The sequence below is a fragment of the Jaculus jaculus genome, chromosome 10, assembly GCF_020740685.1.
Source record: "Jaculus jaculus isolate mJacJac1 chromosome 10, mJacJac1.mat.Y.cur, whole genome shotgun sequence".
NCBI classification, from domain to species: Eukaryota; Metazoa; Chordata; class Mammalia; order Rodentia; family Dipodidae; genus Jaculus; species Jaculus jaculus.
In genome coordinates, this window is record NC_059111.1 from 83186194 (window position 1) to 83210246 (window position 24053).

Here is a 24053-nt window from a genome sequence, read left to right on the forward strand (position 1 = left end):
GTGATTAAGTGCTTTCATATTCAACTACATGATGACCTAGCCTTAAAGATACATCTCTAAAGCACAATGAGAAGGAGCTGCAAATGCTGAATCAGAAAGGGCTAAAGTGATCTTTAAGCTTTGATTAAAAATATATTTTGCTATTAAACAGATGTCCTTCAAATAGTCTTATGGCAAATTTCTGAGGGATCCTCTTTCAGAGAAGTAGGACCATGTCTGAGAAATCTTGACCTTTTGGGATCAGCTGAAATTTTTATTCCTTAATTTAATGGACACTCTATAGTTCGGCAAAGACTCATGATGACTACTTCTTGTGGACCTTTCAAGTACCTTGTTGAGAGTTTAGCACATTTAGAGAGGATGTATTATAGAACTATCTTAATTTCCTTGAGCTCATAAATATTCATCTAGCAGATTTTAACTATTACTGTATATTGTCTTCAATATTAGAGACCAGCAGTGTGTGAAGATAGATCTGATGTTTTTTTCAGAGAGAAATAAACTTCATTCCTTAATAACATTTTCCACCATTTTTTTGTAAATGGAAGTTGCTTAGTCTACATTATTTCTCCTTTGATGTAATCTCACTGCTTCCTGTCCTACTTAGTTAAAGGAAAGAACACCTGCTCACTCTGGCTAACACAATGCTCTTTTGTATACTGAGAGATTAGCAGGGAGTCTCTGTCAATCTTACTGTCCCTGGGCTAAATCCAGTTCCTTTTATTTTCAAGGCTGGAAAGTATCCTGGAATTTACAATATGGGATTGATCAAACTTTCAACCCCTGTTCAAATGCATACTTGGCCTACCAGGAAACTACATGTCGCCTTCCTAATATACAGTACTCACCCTGACTACACCCCCAAAAGAATAATCTGGTAGAAAATTTAAAAAATGAAGAACATATTGGGACTAGGAGTATACTTCAATTGTATGCCACATTCTTAGTATGCTTGTGGCCTTGGTTCAATGACAAGTACTGGAAAAAAAAAAATCACAAAGAAAAAGAAAGTACTGTCCTAATTACATACCATTTCTTGCCATTAGTTTGAATGACAATTAAATCTTTATTATCAACTAGGACAGATGAGGAATCACATAAGAGCCATATCCTTTGGGGAAACTGTGAGGATTAATTGAGGAAGACCTTCCCTTCAATGGACAGCCTTTGCAATTGTAGCCTATATTTAAAGTTCCAGGAAGAAGAAGCTCTTTTACTGGGGTGCCCTTATTCCTTGCTGGTGAATACACTGACCCTGTTACTGCTATCTTTGGCTGACAATGCAATCCAGCCTGGAACCCAGATGGAGGGCTGAGCAATAAGAAAAGAGACATGAGGCATGTAAGACAATTCTCTACATATTCTGATGCCTGTTTTTTCTAATGAACTGTTGTATGAAGGGGGATATGGCAAGCATATGACACAGAGCAGGACCCACCATGTATTAGATGAAAAATTTGTTTGGAGTAAACAAGGTGATTAAGCCAGAGCATTAAATATAATTCTTTTCTTTTTAATTGAAAATATATGTATTTAAGGTATGCAATGTGATGTTTCAATGTATGAAATGACTGCTCAGCACAATGAGGTTAAATTGACTTAACTGTTTATTACTCTTGCTACTTTAAATAAAATTGAATTCTTTTAATGTTTTATTTTGTAACCTGTAATTTATAATAATGCTAAATATACATGGAAAATATAGTTTTCCAGATAACATGCCTGAGCTATTTGCTTTGCTTTATTTGTTGACTTAATTTTTAAAAACTAATCTCCAGCCAGGCATGGTGGCATACGCCTTTAATCCCAGCACGTGGGAGGCAGAGGAAGGAGGATTGCCATGAGTTCAAGGCCAACCTGAGGCTTCATAGTAAATTCTAGGTCAGCCTGGGCTACAGTGAAACCCTACCTAGAGAAAAAAAAAAAGAAAAAGAAAAAGAAAATTTACAAATGTGTGTATGTAGGCAGTATCCAGTGAAATACTACATTGCATTAAAAAGTAGGAAGTGCTATTGTTTGCACGTGCGCGTACAGACACACACACAAACACACACACACACACACACAAATTTATAAGATATCTTTAACCATAGTAAGTCTACATGTCTTATTGCAGATACTTGCTAATTGTCTTGTAGTAATTTTTTGTGTGGTTTATTAAAATATGTGCTAAGAAAAATTAAAAATATAAATTTAGTGTCTGGAGAGAGCTGGCTCAGCAGTTAAGGTGCTTGCCTGCAAATCCTAATGATCTGGATTTGATTCACTAGTATCCATGTGAAGCCAGATGCACAGAGTGACACATACATCTGTAATACCTTTGCAGTGGCTGGAGGCCCTGGTGTGCCCATTCTCTCTTTTATCTCCCTCTGCTTGCAAATAAATACCTTTTATAAATATAAATTTAAAAGAATACTTCACTGAAGTGTAAAAAGGAAAACACCTAACAACTAAGGTGCTACCAAAATCTAAAAACAGAAAGTGATGGTAGGTAATATATTCTCAAATACATGTCATTTGCATGCAGTCTCTAAAAATTTAAGACACTCCTCTTTCTACTGATGAAATATGACTGATAGAATTCCACTATCTCTAAGATGGTACCTACTAACCACCAAACCTCTGTACTACCTTACATGGCAAAAGGGGTAGTTAATCCACCAGGTAGAATTGAACTTTCTAATCAAAAAACTACCCCCATGTTATCCAGGTAAGCCCAAAGCACTCACAGAAGGTTTCAAATATGACAAAGGAAGAAAAAGAAGGGTGTGCGTAAATGTGAAAAAAAAAATGACAAAATGTTGGCCATCCATTGAAGCATTTGGAAATGGAAGACATAATGCTAAAAAAAAAAAAAGAAAGAAAGAAAAAGAAAAAGGCAGTCTCCAGAAGTTGGCAGAGGGGTTGAGTAAAATAAAAACAGAAACAAAGACATTTATAGGAAGGAACACAAATATGATAATATCCTGCATCTATTTTAGACTTTTTTTTTTTTTTTTTTTTTTCCTGGTAAGGTCTCATTTTAGCCAGGCTGACCTGGAATTCATTATGAAGACTCAGGGTCACCTCGAACTCATGGTGATCTACCTCTGCCTCCTAATGCTGGGATTAAAGGCATGTGCCACCATACTTGGCCTTCATTTTAGATTTCTGATCTCATGACTTACAAGGTAATAAGTATGCACTGTTTTAAGCCATAATTTTTTTTGGCAATTCATAACAGCAACAAAAAGATGAGTTTTAATAGAAAAAAAACTTCAATTTATTTCACTAATTTCTACAGTTGGGCAAGTAATTCAACAATATCTTTACCTGTAAATTTCTATCATGCATTTTTTTTTTTTTTTTTTTTGGTTTTTCAAGGTAGGGTCTCACTCTAGCCCAGGGTAACCTGGAATTTAGTATGGAGTCTCAGGGTGGTCTCGAACTCATGGCAATCCTCCTACCTCTACCTCTCGAGTGCTGGGATTAAAGGCGTGCGCTACCATGCCTGGCTTGCATTGGTTTTTAATCTGCTTACTTGTGACACAAGTTAGGAGCAAAGTAACCTTTTTCTGCTATGTAGTGAGCTAGCGATAGAGGCCCATGGAAACAGATGCTGCCCTACTTGGCAGGACTTGATCCAGTCTTAAACATGAGGGCTACCAGGCTTCCTCAGCACGCCTATGGGCGGGTCCTTCCTAGGTCAGCCTCTTGAGAGCCTCAATCAGGTCCCTCTTGTAGACACCTGAGTCTGATGGTGAGGTGCAACCTAATTTGATGTTTGGCCCATAAAAATGGGCCTCGCACACATGTGTAAGTCTCCCTACCCTTTTGCCTTTTGATTTTTGGCCCTTGGCCCCCTTGGTAAGCTCTTGGTTCCTTCTTTATGGCAGGGAGGAATAGTATTTCTCTTTCTCCTCTCCTTGTCTGGGCATTTTCCTGCCTTGTTTTTGAGTGCTTTTCTGCTTTCTCTTCCATGTATGTGTGCCCAAACCTTTCTCTATATGCGGGAGATTTTCTTCATTTCACCTTCCACTTTACACCCATACTAAGATAGGGGAGAAATTCTTTTGGCTTGGGTTTTCCTGCTGACCTGCCTTCTGAATCCTAACTTTTTCTAAAATAGATCTTTTAATTTATAATTTACCCTTCTCTGTGCTTGCATTTTCAATTCTTTTACAACTCAAATTGTCATCTATGGGTTTGGGATCTTCTGCATCTTTATGGGCATCTAGTCCCTCTCTGGACTAAAAAAAAAATCCTGTGTGTGTTTCTGTGTGTGCACACTTGCATGTGTGTTTTCATCTGTCATATTCTTAAAAGATTTTCTGCTTGTATGAAATATTTTGAAAATGAAGTTTTCTCTTACCTTGTAGTCATAAAAGCTAATACAAATTTTAACTTGTCTTAAAAAATACTTTTTTAAAAAAATAACACATCAGTGATAAGAATGAAGACTGACTGTCAAACTGTATAATCAATAAATTGCAAGTTCCTTACATTCAAATGACCAGTGATTATATCTCCTATTTAAAAGCATTAAAAGCTTGTCAGTTACCATGTTTTTGTGACTCATTTAAGGATGTTGGCCATTGTGACATTTTCACACATCCCTTTTATTGCCTTTCTGAAAAGTATCAATTTCACAGTTCTCCTCAGAAGTAACATTGTTTCTACCATATTCCATCCTGGTTAGAGCAGTATGTGAGGGCCTATCTAAACAGGGAAGCGTCACTATTTTTCTTGATCTAGTCCCCTCAGCCATTAATTATGAATAATAGTGACCTTTGCATTTACTTTCCAATACTGTCTATGAGATGGCACTGCATGGGCAGCTTTATTATGCTTCCTTTTACTAGCCTGCTTATAATAATGGCTGCTATTTAGAGACCCTTTCAACTGATGGTCTGAGAGTGTTTTGTGAAATTTCAATTAATTCACACATCACCCTTAAAAGGCAGGCATTATCTTGTTATGCAAATAACTTGACATTGAAATTAAATGAATAGCTAAGGGAGATTACTTCAACACAAGAACAATACACACTTTCACATCACATCTCAATCTAACACATTATTCAATTATTTCACTATTTAACAAGTGAGATTGTTTTTGTCCTCATACTTTGGTGATTAAGTATAAGAATTTTTGGAGCCAAGTCAGTTTCTGTGATCTTATAAGATGTTGGTAGCAAGGGGTGGGGGGTTGCTTTGAAGGATGAATCAGTGCAAAATAGGCAGTCTGCTAGGGACAGAGGCCCAAGGAGATGCCACCTCGTGTGTGCTAGCAGGACTAGGAACTGTGTCTGATCCAGTCTCATCCAAGATGGCTGCAATCAAATTGTTAGCAGCTGCTTCTTGCTTCTGCCTCATGTTGGTACATCTATGGGCTGGCCCCTCCTGAGTAAGCTTCTTGAGTTCACCAGACAAGCAAGTTTCTCCCTTACATATCCTAGTCTGAAAATGAGACTCATTATAACTGAATCTTTAATCCATAATTGAGCTTGACACGTGTGTAAAATTCTCTCTTGCTCCCTTTGCATTCTCCTGGTGCCTGACTCTCCAGGTTCTTCCCAAGCTGGCTGGGAAGAGGTTGGATTTCTTCTCTGCCAGGGGCATTTCTGCTTGCTTTTCATGTGTGTTTTTTTTTTTTTAATTATTATTTATTTATTTGAGAGCGGCAGACACAGAGAGAAAGACAGATAGAGGGAGAGAGAGAGAATGGGCGCGCCAGGGCTTCCAGCCTCTGCAAACGAACTCCAGAAGCGTGCGCCCCCTTGTGCATCTGGCTAACGTGGGACCTGGGGAACCGAGCCTCAAACCGGGGTCCTTAGGCTTCACAGGCAAGCGCTTAACCGCTAAGCCATCTCTCCAGCCCTCATGTGTTTTCTTTAGGGTACTTTCTTGCAAATCTTATGCACAAAGCTCTTCTTGCATATCTTCTTGATCCCCTTCATCCTCTGGATCCATCTGAAAACAAGTATATAAGCTTCTCTACCCCTCCCCAGCCTGGCTATATTATACCTAAAGATATTAAAACAGTATAAAATAATCAGTGAGGAACTATTAGAAGAAATACAAGTTACATACTGTAAAACACTGCTAAGAAAAATTTAAAAAGACAAAAAAAGATATACTGTGTTCATAAATCAGAAGCCTCAATTTTTTTAAGATGCCCATTCTTCCAAAACTGAAATATAGAATCTTATTAAGAAATTAATGATTCTGGGCTAGAGGAATGACTTAGCAGTTAAGGTAATTGCCTGAAAAGCCAAAGGACTCAGGTTTGATTCCTAGTACCCATATAAAGCCAGATGCACAAGGTGGCACAGACACCTGGAGTTCGTTTGCAGTGGCTGGAGGCCCTGATACACCCATTCTCTATCTGCCTTATCTATTTTTCTCCTTATTAAATAAGTAAATAAATAAAATATTAATCTAAAATTCTTAAGAGAAAAGAAAGGTTCTAAAATGACTGAGAGAGAGAGAAAAAAAAAAGACAGCCTCCTACATTGGAAGACAATCACTACCTGTTTTCAACACTAATTACAAATGACAAGGCTGATTTACTCATGACAGTGTAGTATTGGAAACAATACAGGAAGCCAGATCAAGGAGATAGGATAAATAGTCCAGAAATAGACCTATGTAAATGGAAACAATCATTTTTCATCAAAGGCATTAAGTAAGTTCATTTGAGGAAGACTTTTGTACAAACAGTGCTAGAACAATTGATGATCCATAAACTAAAATATCATCTTTAATTGATGCATAACTTATTTAAAAAAACATAGAAATGGAATAAAGGCCTAAATATTACAACCAAAGAATGAAACATTTAGAAAAAAAACCAGAATTATGAATTTGTCATAATTTATTTACTTCAGTATCAAGAGAAAAGCCATGCAATAAAAGGTCATATATTATACTTACCAAGATTAAATCTTTTTTGTGAAACACACAGTAAAAAGAGAATACAAGCACCAGCTAAGAGAAAAATATCTACATCATAAAACCTAAAAACAGGATATTCTCAAGTGTAACATAATCATTCTAACTTCAAACATAAATAAGGAAATAATAATATAATAAAAATTATGCAAAATGCTTGAAAAGATTCTTCATTAAAGAAAAGGCACAGCTATCTAGTAAGCACACATAAAAATGTTCAGCTTCATCAGCATACGTTTTAAGGATGTGCAAATTATAATCAATGAAATAACACACAACTATTTTTTTAAATATTTTGTTCATTTTTTATTTATTTTTGAGAGTGACAGAGAGAAAGACAGATAGAGGGAGAGAGAGAATGGGCGAGCCAGGGCTTACAGCCACTGCAAACGAACTCCAGACGCGTGCGCCCCCTTGTGCATCTGGCTACGTGGGACCTGGGGAACCGAGCCTCGAACCGGGGTCCTTAGGCTTCACAGGCAAGCGCTTAACCGCTAACCCATCTCTCCAGCCCAACACACAACTATTTTAAGGGATCAAATTTGTCTACTATTTGTCCTATTTCATTGAGAGGACAGGTTCTATGCTTCTGAGGAAGCAGGGAAGTATCAATTTCTTGTGGAAGTCATCATGAAGATGCCTATTAATAGTTTCTCCAGGGCCTTTCAGTGATGAGAAGATAAGGCATGCTCTCTTCTGCCTCCTCAGTGAGGTTACTGGCCAGCTCCTTGGCCCAGTAGAGGAAAACTCACAGAAGAACCACCAAATGCCAAAAGGTATCTAGTCACTTTTCCTTCAGATTCCAAAGAACTATCTCTGGTGTTAGCTGGAAGCATGTGTTTTATAAACTAGACATAATTAACTACTGCTAGCAAAGACATGTAGACAGAAGTTACACCATGTCTCTGCTTCTTGTCACTGGCACAGTAACTGAGATTGGATTAATTCTCTTGACCATTGCTATGTGGAAGGATTATAGAAGGAAAGAGATCTGTGATTTTCAGTTTCAAAAAAACTGTATCATCCCCTAAAATAACAAAACTAGGTCTCCTGTATATGATGAGTTGAATCAGATATAGGAAATGCAACAGAAGTTACATTCCATTTTGTATAAATGCTATAAATTCACTATTGAAAAATAGTACTTGTCGAATGTTATTTCAATACAATTGGATATTAAACTTTGATTTGAAATTGAAGAAAATACCTATAATTATGGTATTGCTAGCAGCTTCTTACTGCTTTCTGAATTCATGTGAAGCAAATCTTCTAATATAAATTTTGTCTATTTTAGTAACAAAAAGCTTCAAATGATTTTTAAATAAATTTTACTGTGTATTTATTTATGAAAATATTGAAATACCATACAACATTTTAAATCTATTCCTGACCCACTACATTGCACAATGAAAGCAGAAAATTCATGACTGCATATAAGCTAGGCAACTGGGAACTTATTAAAATTCCATGTTTCAATTACATGTGTGGCTTGAAGAATTAAGAAAGCTCTAAACACATTAATATACATAAGAAACTTATAGATAAATAATCTTGGCTTAAACATTGTAATGGAGAAAAAATTTAAAAATAGATATGACTAGAAAATAAGAGGAAGGGCTGGAAGTGTGTGGGCCGGCGCCATAGTCTGGAGTGAGTAGGCCTGACCCATTTCTGGTCCTCTCCCACGACCCAGGTCTGAGTTCCCTGCCAGGTCAGTGTATGGACTCCTCCCACCTCCCCAGTCTAGGTTGCCTGCACTGGTCCATGTACTGGAGGACTCAGCATGAACTAGGCCAGATTCCTATTCCCTTACTCCTCCTAGTGTCCTGGTAGGTCCCACTGTGCCTTGCTCAGGGTGGTCTGACTCCAGTGTGAGTTGTGGAATCAGGCCTTTTGCACTGATATCCTGACTAGACACTAAGTACCAATTTGAGTCAGAGGATGAATGGATCAAAGGACACAAACTTGCTTTGTCCTCAACAAAATAGTCTTCTTAAAATGGGTAGACAACAATGAAAAATAGCCAACGAAGTCAGAAAACTGAGAGCTCTCTACCAAGGATGTCTAGTCCTACTGTGAAAGCCTCCAAAGACTTAGAGAAATCAATAGAAATTCATTCCCCAAATGGAAACAAAGCAACCAATGAGAACCTGATTTAACAACAACAACAAAAAAATCACTAATCTTGAAGCAAACTATCAATTAACCAACAATCATATCAATGAAATTGAACAGAATCGTCTCCTCTAGTATTCACCTTTTGATGGTAGGCTTAACTTGATGGAAGAAAATGTTAGAACTCTCCAAAGAGGTAAGAAATAAGTTCAAGGTAAGTCAAGAAATGGAAGACCTCAACAACCAGCTGATTAAGCTTAATGAAGACATGATCAAATCCAAGAATGAACTACAAGACACATCAAGAAAATCAAAATTCAAATTGAAATCATACCTTAAAAAAGAGATGGATGCTATGTAAAACATCACAACAGAAAAACTTTCTATGAAAACAGTCAACTCTATAATTATATGAACACAAAGCCAAATGTACAGAGAATACTTCAGAGAATACTCCACACAGAAGAGCAAAACAATCAGTCTCAAAAGCCAACAAGAAGATCACAATGACCAAAATAGACCTGGCTCAAAACAATACATAGCACAAGTAATCACCCAACCACATAAAACCCCTCATCATGGCAGGGATTAATTCAAACCTCACAGCAATAACCTTAAAGATTAATGGTCCATCAGAAGACACAAGTCATCAGGATGGATCAAAAGACTGTTCTCTTCTATCTGCTTTCTTCAAAATACCTACCTCACCACTAAAGATAGACACTTCTTCAGAGAGAAAGGGTGGAACATGTTATTAAAAGCAAACAGAAATAAAAAACAAGCAGGAATTGCTATATTAATATCTGATAAAACAGACTTCAAAGCAAATGTAATCAAAAAGGACAAACAAGGTCACTTCTTATTCATCAAGGGATTGATCCAACATGAGCACATCATAAATATATATACCCCACTCATGGGTGCACCACAGCCTATAAAACAAAATCTACTAGACAATAAAACAGAAATAAACATCAGTACCATCATAGTTGGGGGCTTCAATACTCTACTACCATCAATAGACAGCTAATCCAAACAGAAACTCAACAGGGAAATAACAGAGCCCAATAACATCATAGATCAACCAGACCTAAAGGACATCTACAGAACGTTTCCCCACAACTCTACAGAGTACACATTCTTCTCAGCTGCCCATGGAACCATCTCCAAAGTTGACCATATATTAGACTATAAAGTGTGCCTTCATAAAGTCAGGAAAATTGAAGTAACTTCCTGCACCATGTTAGACCACAATGCTTTAAAGCTAGAAATTAACAACAAGAGACACATCAAGAACACCACCAACGCCTGGAGACTAAACAACACACTTTTAAACAATGAATGAGTCATAGAAGAAATTAAACAAAAATTATAAAATTCCTAGATTTTAATGATAATAAAAATACAACCTACCAAAACTTATGGGACTCAATGAAGCCAGTCATAAGGGGAAAATTCACAGCACTAAATGCCTTCATTACAAAGAAAGAGAGATCACCTAAAGGCTCTGGAAAAATAAAAAAAAAAAAAAGTCCAAGCAAAAGAGCTCCAGATAGAAAGGAAAAATTAATATTAGAGTAGAAATTAATGAATTGGAAACCAGCCCCCCCCCCAAAAAAAAAATCAAAGAAATGAAGAGATGGTTCTTTGAAAAAAATAAACAGGATTGACAAACCCCTGGCCAATGTGACCAAACAAAACAATTAGAAGTCTCAAATTAACAAAATCAGAAATAAAAAAGGAGAGATTACCACAGACATCAATGAAGTTCAAAGAATCATCAGGGCATACTTCCAAAACCTCTCCTCCACAAAATTAAATAATCTGGAAGAAATGGATTAATTCCTAGACATATACCACCTACCAAAACTAGACTCAGAGCAGATTAATCTCCCAAATAAACGTATCCCATCCATGAAGATTTAAAAGGTAACCAAAAACCTCCCCAAAAAGAGAAGCCCAGGACTGAATGGCTTTGCAGCTGAATTCTACCAAACCATCATAGAAGAACTGAAACAAATTTTTCTCAAACTATTCTGCATAACCAGAGACCAGGAAATCCTCCCTGACTCCTTTTATGATGCGCACATCACCCTAATACCAAAATTAGAGATGCAACAAGGAAAGAAAATTATAGGCCTAAATCCTTAGTGAATTTAGATGCAAAGATCCTGAACAAAATCCTTGCAAACTGAATTCAACAACACATTGAAAGCATTATCTTCCTTGGTCAACTAGGCTTAATCCCAGGGATGCAGGGATGGTTTAACATATGGAAATCGGTCAATATAATACACCACATAAATAAACTGAACCATAAGAACAACATGACCATCTCTAATGAAACTGAGCAGGTCTTTGACAAAATACAACACCACTTCATGATCAAAACACTGGGAAGAACAGGAATGGAGGCTTTATAGTGCAATACAAAAAAGGCTATATATAAAACTCCTAAAGCCCAAATAATTCTTAATGACTAAAGGAATTCCCACTGAGATTGGAAACAATACAGGGGTGCCCACTCTCACCACTGCTCTTCAACATAGTACTAGTCCAAGCAATAAGATAGGAGAAGATAATAAAAGGTATTCAAATTAGAAGGGAAGAAGTTTAGTTAGCCCTATTTGCAGATGACATGATTGTATACAAAAGTGACCCAAAATTCTCTATCTCAAAACTTGTGAAGGTGATAAATTCCATCAGCAAAGAGGCAGGATGCAAAACCAATGCACGAAAGTCAGTAGCTTTTTCTATATACAAAGGACAAATATACTGAGAAAGAAATCAATGATACTGTCCCATTTTCAACAACAAAAAATTAAATACCTTGGACATTCACCAAAATGGAATGGAATGGCTGGAAGCTAGAAGAGAGTCAGTCCCCAGACAGTCAGTGTGTCTAGTGCCAGAAGGTGCTACATGGCGACTGGGGGAAAATGACCATTATCTGTCCAAGCAACTCATGGTCTAACCTACTTAGCAGCAAATAACCTGTCGTGATGCTCACACAAGTGCAATAGTGGTGCACAGCCATGGTGGAAAACCAACTGCTTTTAATTCAGCTAATTGATCCCCTCAGTGGTATGGTACCCATAACTGGGTCTGGGAAACAAGTCAGAAACATAAGCCTGTTCTCCATTAACAAGTTACCAGCAATTGTGGGCTATAAGAGGCCTACACCTATTAAATTCTCTATAAAAAAGTAAGGGTTATCTCATTTGTCCTGGTGCGAACTTACTCTCTGTTGAAGAATCTGCTTCTCTTTTTCAGATAGATGTAGATCCTAAGGAGAGAGCCACCCCATCATACCTCAAAAGAGACCCGGCTAAAACTAAGAAAAATTGGTGGAACAAGCAAGGGTGCTGTTTTCTTGGTGAACCGATTACCAGCATAAGGGTGAAGGAGATTGACACAGAGAAAAATCAACTTCTACCAAATCAGAGATCCAGAGACCCAGAGGCCCCCAACACCTCATCATCGAAGCAGAACAAAAATGAACCCAACATGGTTCAGGAAAATTTTGTGGAAGAGGGGGAGGAAAAAATGTCAGAGCCCCATGTTGAGTCATGATATGCAGAGACATTTATCCTACCCATAACCGTGGGCTAATTCCACAATGCAAGACCCATATACCTCAACAAGGAGGGGCAAAGGGAAGGGCGTAGGACATGGATGAGCCTAACAATGGTTCCAAATTGACTGTATTCACTGAGTACAAAACTAATTAATAAAAAATTAAATACCTTGGAAGAACACTAACAAAAGATGTAAAGGAACTATACACTGAAAATATAAAAACACTCAAGAATGACATAAAAGAGTTCTTAAGAAGATGGAAGGACCTCCAAGATTCCTGGATAGGTAGAATTAATATTGTGAAAATGGCAATTCTACCAAAAGCAATATACAGATTTAATACAATACCAATCAAAATACCAGCATCATTCTTCCTGGAGACTGAAAAACGATTCCAAAATTCAGATGGAATGGCAGAAGGCCTTGTATATCAAAACATATCCTCAGAAAAGAAACACTTCTGGTGGTATCACCATACCTGATCTAAAGCTATATTACAAAGCCAAAGTCAAAAAAACAGCATGGTACTGGAATAAGCACAGAAACAGAACAATGGAACAGAAGTGAAGACCCAGACTTTAGGGCAAGTAACTACAGCTACTTGATCTTTGACCAAGGTGGCAATAATGTAGGTTGGAGCAAAGACAGGTTCTTCAACAAATGGTGTTGGACAAATTAGATGACCATATGTAGAAAAATGAAATTAGACCCACTCATTTTTGCCATACCAAAAAAAAAAAAAAAACAAAAAAAACAAGTCCAAATGGATTAAATACATCATTATAAGACCAAAAACACTTCAGCTACTGGAAGAAAAAATAGGAAGCAAGTTCCACGATATAGGATTGGGTAAAGACTTCCTGAACAAAACTCCAGTAGCTAAGGAAATTAAATAAGCACTCAACCAATGGAATCTCATGAAGCTAAAAAGCTTTTAAACAGAAAAACATACCATAAACTGAGCCAACAGATTACCCACTGAATGAGAGAAAATCTTTGCCAGCTATAACACTGACAGAAGCCTAATATCGAGACTCTACAAACAACTCAAATAAACTAAACAATAAAAAATCAAACTGACTCCATAAGCAGGGCATAGAACTAAATAGGGAGTTCTCAGAGGAAGAATTACAAATGGCTAACACACAGTTAAGAAAATGTTCAACATCCCTAACCATTAAGGAAATGCAATAAAATAACTATGAGATTCTACCTTACATCAGTAAGGATAGCAAACATTAAAAAAAATCAAATGAAAACAACTGTTGGTGAGGCTGTGGAGAAATAAGAACCTTCATTCACTGTTGGTGGGAATTTTAGCTGGTACCATCACTGTGGAAATCAATTTGGAGACTCCTGAAAAGGATGAATACAGAGTTACCAGCTGACCCTGTTATTCCCTTACTGGGCTTTCACCCTAAAAACTCCATATCTCAGTTCAGAGATACTTGCTCAACCATGTTTATAGCTGCTCAATTCATAATAGCTAAAAGCTGGAATCAACCCAGGTGCTCATCATTGGATGAAAGGATAACAAAGATGTGGTATATCTACACGATGGAATTCTATACAGCAATAAGAAAAAAAAAAATGACACATTGAAATTTGTAGAAACATGGCCAAACATGGAACAGATAGATCATTTTAAGTGAACTCTCACAATCACAGAAACACAATCGTCAATGATCTCACTCATCTGCAGTTCCTAATCTGGATTAGCCCAAATTGTTGACATAACTGAATAGCATATTGAGGCTTGGGAAATAGGGAAGGCAGGGGTTGGTGGAAAGGAAAGGGTAGGGGCTGGGCACAAAATTAAACTGGTATCATAGAATCCTGTTTCCTGGAAATCAGACCAAATGGTAGAAACCTGAAGCAAACTTTAGAGGGAGCACCTGAATTGAAGGAACCTGGAGAGAGTGAGATGAAACCTAACCTCAAATTTCTACTGGTTCTCTTTCTCCTTCAGATTTTGCTTGTTTCTTTTCCCTTGGCACTGGCCTGTAATTCACTGGGCCAGTATGAAGTCTTCATCCACAATGAGCTGTTGATCAAAGAGACCTACTAGATCTCCCAAAATAAACAAGACAGACTTCTTTCAGAGCACTTGATTACCCACCAAAGGTTAATGGTAAGACCCTACTGTTCAAGAAACCACTTGCTGTTGGAATGGACCATGGAGAGACCTGACTGGAATCCAGAGGAGAGCCAGTCCTCAGATAATTAGCCCATCTAGTTTTGGAAGGCACTATATGAGCTACCAAGGGAAAGTGACCAACATCTGTCCAATCAACCCAAAGTCTAAGCGACTCAGAAGTAAACAACCTGACATGATGCTCACACAAGTGCAGTAGTCACACACAGCCATGGTGGGTAACCCAACTGCTCTTGGATTGGCTAATAGATCTGGTGAGTGGAAAGGAAACCATATCTGGAACTGGGAAAAAAGTCAGAATCATATCCAGATAATGATTCTGCTTTCCACTGTAAAGCTCCCACAAACCTTACACTATAAAAGTATCTAAACCCTTATAATTCACTCTAAAGTAATAATGGTTATCCCATTTAACTGGTGCTGACTTCACTCTCTGTTGGGGAATCTGTTTCTCTTTTTCAGATGGAAAGTGAACTCGAGGAGATCAATAACCCACTGTACTTCACCCCAGCCCCAGCTGAAACCCCAGAGGAATTGGGGAAAGAGCAAGAATTGAGCAAGAATGCTATATTAAGCCCATATCAGCACAAGGGTGATGGAGGAAGATACTGAGGATATGCAAAACCTGATATCTAGATGCTCCTAAGTGCCCATCACTGAAGTAGACTTAAAATGTTCCCAGCATGGCTCAGGGAATCTTGCAAAAAAAGGGGCAGAAAGATTGTTAGAGCCACAAGTTGGGACATTGATTCTTCCCCATAACTGACTGTTGCCCCATAATGCATGACCCACAATACCCATGGGGTTGACCTGCATCCCAAATGAGGAATGTCTCTTCAGAAAAGGGGCAGGGAGGATGGAAAGTATGGTACCAATATGTGATTTTTACATCAAAATATGCCCATATATAATAAGAAACACACACACACGTATGGAGGGAGGGCTGGAGACATGGCTTAGCACTTAAGGTGATTGCCTGCGAAGACTAAGGATCCATGTTCAACTCCCCGGATCCCACGTAAGCGAGACACACAGGTGGTGATATGGGCAAGGTCGTATACGAGCACAAGTTGGTACATGTATCTGGAGTTTGATTGTAATGACTGGATGCCATGATGCACCAATTCTCTTTCCCTCTCTCTCATAAAAAAAGAAAGTAGGAGTGAAAGAAAGGGAAATGCAGAACTGCTCAGCAAATTAGAGTTCCTCAGTCTATGATGTTCATCCTCTCAGCTATTGCGGTATGTCACAATGATGTTTCTTTCTTATCTAGTTTCAGAAACAAAAATGCAGGTTTCCTCTGGTGTTCAATGAGGCAAACAAAAGAAAGCTCTTGAGGAAAAAGACAGGTATACAGGCTAAATTGTACTTTCTATATGCAGATGTTAAAGCAATTTTGGAAAGATAAAACTTCATTTCAATAGAATCATCATTCCAGCAGGCTAATCACATAAACTACCATTAAAAAACTAGCATAATAATGATACTTTGATAGATATGGACCGGCATGGACATCTCCATATAAAGAAATCTTGCAGATAAGTGGAAATAAACATAAAAGAAATATATAAGATAAAAGTCTTAAATTCATGGCTACCTCTAAAATGTATATTGTAGAGAATAGTTTTGACCTTTTTACTATTGTGAATATTACTCAGAAAAAAATATGTTGTTACTCTGTTGCACTGCAAAAATAAAAGTCTCTACACTGAATGCCTCTACATCCTTGGTGGGATGGTGCAGGGGCAGAGCAAGTATCTTCCTTCTATATATAGTGATAAAGGGGATGCTAAGGCCATGAAAGCAGAGCCTCTGAATGAAAAATATAAACAATAGGTCTTGTCACTAACAGCTTCCCAAATAGTTTCTTTAGAGATGGGTGTGGTAACTTACTATGCCTATAATCACAAATGGGCTACTGAGAAATGAAAGACCAGCCTGGGCTAAATAGGTATACACATCAAGTCCCTACCTCAAAAAATCATTATAGAAGTTCTAAAACTAAAATGTATTTTTATGAATCTTCCTAAAACTTATGTTTTACTAAAGAAAACCATTTGGCAAATTAGTTGCACTCAATAATTAATATATTATGCAATATAATACACTAGATAACCATCCGTTCTGACTCAGTGAAAACTACAGGGCCAAGAAACACATGAGATCATTTTGATTTTCATATGTCCACTTAAGGAAAGCCTTTGTTTCCAAGTTTATCAGGACTAAACAACTTAGTGATGACACACACACTGACAGAAGCCTGCAATATTCTTTCTTCCCTCCACTAACCTTTAACCTTTCTTTTTTTCCTCTACTTCTTCCCTTCAGACTCTCTCCTCTGTCTCATAGCCTCTGTGATAGTTAATGTTGATTAATTTAACAGGACCTGGACCACCTGTGAGGAATTATCTAGCTCAGATTAGTTATGTTGGGAAGACATGCGTTATCTATGGATAGCACCATTCTGTGGGGTGTCTTGGAAAGAAAGGAGAGAGCTGGCTGAGTAGCACTCATCACTTTCTGCTTTCTCACTCTGGGCTGACTGAACAGCTCTACTTCAAGATCCTGCCATAATAAACTATAATCTAGAACTGTAAACTGTACTTTGTCATCATTTAAACTGAGTTTTGTCCCAGTAATAAACATGCAATCAATATCATCTCCATGTCATATGTATCTCTCTGTGTGTAAATCTAGACTTACTTTTCTTGTCTAAAAATAGGGCATCCTCCAAGGATTAAATGGGCCCAGAAAATCAATAAAACAACACAGCACTAGAACCAGGAATGATAACAACCTTCTATTCCACTTTGCTCAATTTAGAGACAAGTGGTCTGAGGTCTAGAGAGCAAAAATGCCCATATCATAAGGTCACATTACAAAGTGTCCACTGGGTACACTCTCCCTGGACTGACAAAAAGATCAAAGGATCCTTTTAGTGAGTTGTTCATGAGAAAAGTATTTTATCATCCACTTGCTGACAAAAGTCTCTATGAGGCACTGGGGAATTGCTCACAGGGTAAAGAGCTTGCTATGCATACATGAGGATGTGGCTCAGATCCCCAGCACCCATATAAATGCCACATGCAGGGTGTGTGCCTACAACCACAGTTCTTGGGAAGCAGAGACAGGAAGATCCCCAGGCCATATTGAGTACCTAGTCTACCTAAACTGATGAGCTCTAAGCTCACTGTGACACTCTGTTTCAAAAAGTAAGGTGGACAGTCATTGATGAAGACACCCTACATTAACCTTTGGCCAGCTCCACAGGCAGGTGGATGCACATACACATGTACCTGTATACCCAAGTACATGGTCACACATATGAACATTCATACTCACACACATGCATACCAGAAACACATATACACAAAATAAAACAAAATGAAAGAAAATTTCCATGACAGGGTCTGCAATTTCTTCAGTAGTTTTCACTATTAGAATAAAAATGAACAAATTATATTTTCTACTGTCCTCAATTAATTGTGGACATAGTAGTCAGTTTTAAACTTGCTAGGATTCACTGGATAAAAAGTAATTCACTTTTCAAATTTATGGGTAATGGCACTGGTATATATTCCCTTTCCCCTAGGCTAGTCATCAGCACTTATTCCCTTTGGCAACACTGGGATTTATGGACCAAGAACATATGTATTATCAGTTTCTAGTTACAAAATATGTTTAATAACCTTAAGTTTATGGACTTTTTACAATATCAATCAATTTTCTATTTCTGTTTTATGATACAAACAAAATAGCTTCAGCACCACTATCAAAAATACTTAAAGCTTTTTTTTAAAAAAATATTTTTTTAAATTTTTTATTTATTTATTTTGAGAGCAACAGACACAGAGAGAAAGACAGATAGAGGGACAGAGAGAGAATGGACACGCCAGGGCTTCCAGCCTCTGCAAACAAACTCCAGACACGTGCGCCCCCTTGTGCATCTGGCTAACATGGGACCTGGGGAACCGAGCCTCGAACCGGGGTCCTTAGGCTTCACAGGCAAGCGCTTAACCGCTAAGCCATCTCTCCAGCCCACTTAAAGCTTTTTAATCGTAAATGTTTTCATAACTAAGCTTTACATTTAACTAATTTAATAATGGCATGAATGTTGATAAGGCAGTATAGCATTCCTGTGTACATCTGACCAGTTTCTTCCATAATGAATAGCATAACAACATTGTCATGAACATTTATTAAAACAAGATATTTACACTGGTAAATTACTATAACTATACTATAGATGTTATTTGTAGTTCAGTCGGTCTTCTACTACTATTCCATTTCTGTTCCAGGGGTTAACCCTACATGCCACATTGCATTTATTATTTATGCCTATTCAGTCTCCTCTGATCTCTGACACTTTATCAGCCTTGAGAATGTTGAAGAGACCTGGTCATTTTTCCTGTACATTGTCCCTAATGTGGCTCTGCCTGATGACATTTTCATGTGTTGAAAGGTGTAGGCTGAAGTTTGGGTGCAGACCCTCATGTATATTCACTATGGCTTTTCAAACATCCTACTAGGGGATGCAAGAGATACAGTGGCATCTCTGGTAGTCAGCCTTCATCACCAGCTAAGGAAACTATTTTCAGGCTATTCTTCCCTTAGTGACTGAGGATTCAGTCTTTTTCATCAACTCTTTCTGAAAATTTTCATATTTTTTCAATAAAATTATGTTTATTTAGTATATTCTCCATTCCATATGACACTACTTGCTGATGCATATGCATAAATGCACATATACCTGAGATAGACTGTATACAAAAAGGAATAGTCTTTCTGAGGTTATATTCTTTGTGTTAGGGAAAATACATAATTCATGCACCTAATCCTGGGTTTCATACAAAACAAGCCTTTCATCCTAAAATCATCTCTGTACCCCGCTGTAGGCAGTCTCTTTCCAATGAATCGATCCTGGGCTGGGTGGGTTTCCAACTTCACATGAGTAGAATCTTACAATCTGTCAACTTTTGGGGTCTGAATTCATTATTTTGGTTTAAATTTTATCAATATCCTTTGGTAAATCAATAGCTTTTTTTCTAACATGGGATAGTATTCAATGCATGGAAATAATAGTTGATTCATCTGTCTTATTGAAGAACATCTTGGTTAATTCCAGTTGTTTGCCACTATGAATAAAAGTGTCACAAGAATGTACATAGGAGATTCCATGTGAACATAAAATTCAAAACCCTTGGGTAAACGGTTATGAGTGCAATGTATAGGTCCTACAATAAGTCTACACTTTAATATATCAGAAGCTGACAAGTCATTTTCCAAAGAGGCTACTCAACTTTGTACTCTTCCAGCAAAGAGTTCATGTTGTTGGCTTTTACTAGAATTGTGTTTTGTCACTGTTTTCTGCACTTCATCCATTTTAGTAGGTGTGCAGTGATGTTGTACGGTATAAACCTATTGTAAACCATTGTTGATTTTTATATCTTAGATGTTGTACAACATTTTAAATAAAAAGCTTTATGTAAAAAAGCAAGCTCTTAGGGATATTCTTAATGTTTTAGCCAATAGACCTCATATATTATAAGCTCTTTTTCTTCAATTAAAAAAAGTTGGTATTAGCATCAAATTAAGTAAATCTATAGAAGATATTACCAATGAGTCACAGATGTTTGTGAAACAAAAGGAAAGCCAGGTTTGAAGCAAGTGTGGGCTGGGTTATTATGTACATATGAATATCTTAGAGGCAGAGGTCAAGTCTGGTAGGGTTCATTCAAAAGTGGTTTCTGACATAATTCCCAAGAGTACTATTTACAATGCATTGCAGCACACATGACCCAAGTTCTGCGCATGCAGATACAGAGTAGTCTGAGAGCCAGTGCCTTTAACAATTGTCCTGGTGGTGATGGTGCTATAGGTTCAGGCTCATGGTGAGGGACTTTACATGGGGCCTGCTTGCACTAAGATGAAGAGTTGGCTTTTTGCTCCAAATAAGGGTAAAGGTTGGGAAATTTTTAAAACAGAATGATGGAAGTCTTTAAATTTTTAAGGGACAATTTTCATATAAGAACACAATGTAAATATAAATATAAACTGAACAGAATAATATACCCAAATAACTTTGTATATAAAATATAAAGACATACAATTATAAAAATATATTAGTTTTAAAAATGTTGTTCTGCTTTGAAATGAGCAGTTGAGTGTAAGATCTTTCATAGTGTACAGTTATATAGAAACAGACATCATGTATTCAAATTTAAAAATGCTTAAGTATAGTATTTGACAAGTTCAAGAAAAAGCCCAGAGATCCTAATATTTTTTTATGAAATAAAATAAAAAATGGATGCTGGGAAGTGCTGAAAAAATAGTTATAGAAAGAAACTAAATAATTAGTTGAGATAAAAAATTCTGGTTCATAAATCAATAAGAATCTCTATGGTCTATCAGTATCTGTTTTAAATTATACTACAGATACCTTTATTGAATGAATAAATGTATGAATGTGTAATTGCATGAATTAGGGAACAGGGTAGCATAACTCTCAAATATCCACAAAAACCAGAAGAATAAATCTAGAATTTGACCACTGGCTTACAAAATTCACAGAAATGCAAAAGCTCCAAAAGCTTAAGCAAAAAAGAAGGGAAAAAATGAATCGACATCTAGACTTTAAATGGGAAAATTACAACATACAGAATGCCACTAATACTCTTCCACAAATACAACTGCAAATGCTATCCATTATCACCAGAAAACTCAAGTAGAATTTTGGATGATTTATTTCCTTGCAAATATTTAGGAATACTGTCTGCAGGTCTGGGTAAAATATACCCACACTACAGAAGATGCCTTTATAGCACATTCCTTGGGACATATCTACTTCATAAATAAGATACAGATAATCCACTTGGAGATGTGTGAAAATTACTTGGCTATTTAAACTTTTACAGCCATTGTTTGAGTATACAAGGACCATGTTTATATATTTCAGATATCAGAAAGTGAGTATATAGGTAAACAAAATGATTCTGTGTTTAAAAGGTATATGAGGAAGACCCATTTCACAGGAACAAAAAATGAATAGTTAAGAGAGTTCAATGCTCTTCACCAGTACTCTATGCTAACAGCAATGGGCATAAAGAACAGGTCTCTTCATGTCTAATGGTGTCCTTCTAAGCCTTGAGTAGAAATATGTTAAATGAGGATGAGTTTACACCAGGATGGACAAGTTTGTTGGTGATGCTCACATTCAGCAGCCAAAGGAGCACACAGGTGAAAAAAACTAAGATGGTGACAATGAGCTCCCAGGAAGCCCTTACCTACCCCAAACCAATCACAATATTGTATAATTTATACAAAATTATTTTTAATAATTTATAGTTGTAACCTGAGATCCTGTAATCTCAAATAAGTGCCTTTATATCCTTAATGAAGACTAAGTTCACATAGTGCATACTGATACACTTTCTCTCTGAATCACCCGAACACAGTGATAGCCTCTGGATTTACCACACTCACCCTGCCCAGTTCCTTGTCTTCCAGGGCCAGTACCCCTGTACTCTCTGTGAAGAGTTTTACTTTCACGACAGGTCGTGGGTGAGTAGTGCTGAAATCTCCTTGGGTTCCCCATCTGCAATGAAGTAGTATTTTTTCAGTTCATTTAATTTTGTTTATCAGCATATATTTTATATTGAACATAATATATCCCCATCCACCCTGTTTCCCCGACTATTCTTGTCCCTCTGACTCCCATTCGTTCCCCTAAACAATTTCACTTCCACTTCCATTTTTTATGTACATACATGATTTTGTGACTACATAAGATTTAGGAACTACAAATGAGAAAATATATTTCTTTGTGAGGCTGGATTAATTTGTTTAGTATGGTTATCCCCAGTTACATGCATATTCCTGCAAATAGCATAATTTCATTCTACTTTATGGCTAAAAGATAACTCTCTGTGTGTGCATACACATGAATACATATATAATTTTCCTACCCATTCCTAGATTGTAACATATGTCAATTGGTTTCAAATCATAGCTATACAGAATAGTGCTGCAATAAATACTGATGTACAAGTATCTCTGTATGAGTAATAACAGAGATTTTCTTTAACATGTGGTATTAATTTCTAACCCAGATAGGTCTGTTTCTATAAATGAGGCATTAAGCAAAAGAAAATTTTTGTGGATCAATGTGGTTTTCATATTTGCTTTTGTTTCTGACAGATGGCACCATAAAGAAGAAAAATAACAATAAGCTTTGCAGCTTGTAAGAGTTATTCAGCTGCTCAAAAATTATGTTGCAAGAATTTGGGTTAAAGTAAAGCACTGTGGCTGTATTAAGTGAAATCAATTCATAATTAAAATAGCAAGTGTAACACCATTTTTATGAATGTTTGGACAAATTAGTAAAAGTATATTTACATCAGAGGAGGGTTTTCAGAAAACTGTTTCTACATTCTTTGGATTTTATTCTACTTCCTTTTGGAGGGTCATGATTTTTTTTTTTTTTTTTTGGTTTTTCAAGGCAGGGTCTCACTCTGGCTCAGGCTGACCTAGAATTCACTGTATAGTCTCAGGGTGGCCTCGAACTCACGGCGATCCTCCTACCTCTGCCTCCCGAGTGCTGGGATTAAAGGCGTGCGCCACCACACCCGGCTTTAAACTCTGTTTTTAAGAAGGGACAATTACCTCAAGTCTATTACTTTATGATTTTTATGTCTCCTGTTAAAAAGAATAAAATATGTATCACAAAAACATGAGTGATTTGAAGTTAATTTCTCAACACATTCTCTTAGGAATGCTATAAGTCTGTTGACATCTGGCTTTTCAACTCATCATAACAAATTAACATGTTTTCTTGGCTTATCTTTTAATTAATAGCATCTTGTCTTTACCACACACCAATTTATTCTAGCTTATTCACAAACTTAACTGGCACACATTTGACATTAAAAAAAAATCTTATCATTGTTTCTTGAAACTCTGAGAGATTACAGGCACTAAAAATCAGCACAGCAGGTCAAAAATGTCATTGAGCAAACTGTTGCAAAAGAAGAAAGAAATAATAAGATGGTTAACAAACACAATTTCAGGTTAAAAAACAAAGCATTAAATTATGAATGCCAGCTTTCTTATGTTGTTAAAAAAATTAAAGAATGAGAAGATTTGTTACTTTCATGGAGGTGACAACATTTTATTTTATAAAACATAGTCAGAAAGTTTGAGAGATGGCTTAGCTGTTAAAGGCAGTTGCATAAAGAACTTGCTGGCCCAAGCTTGATTCCCTAGCACCCATACAA

The 24053-nt window shown here is 36.9% G+C and overlaps 1 protein-coding gene across 20 annotated transcripts in view; it reads right to left on the reverse strand.

Annotated features, from left to right (window-relative positions):
• Positions 1 to 24053, reverse strand: part of Cadps2 (calcium dependent secretion activator 2) — a 586012-nt gene that overhangs the window by 274345 nt on the left and 287614 nt on the right. For all 20 annotated transcript variants that reach the window (XM_004658596.2, XM_004658595.3, XM_004658593.2 and 17 more), the window contains exon 7: positions 22264 to 22375. In XM_004658596.2, the coding sequence (XP_004658653.1) occupies positions 22264 to 22375 (112 nt within the window). The remainder of the gene's footprint in view (positions 1 to 22263; positions 22376 to 24053) is intronic.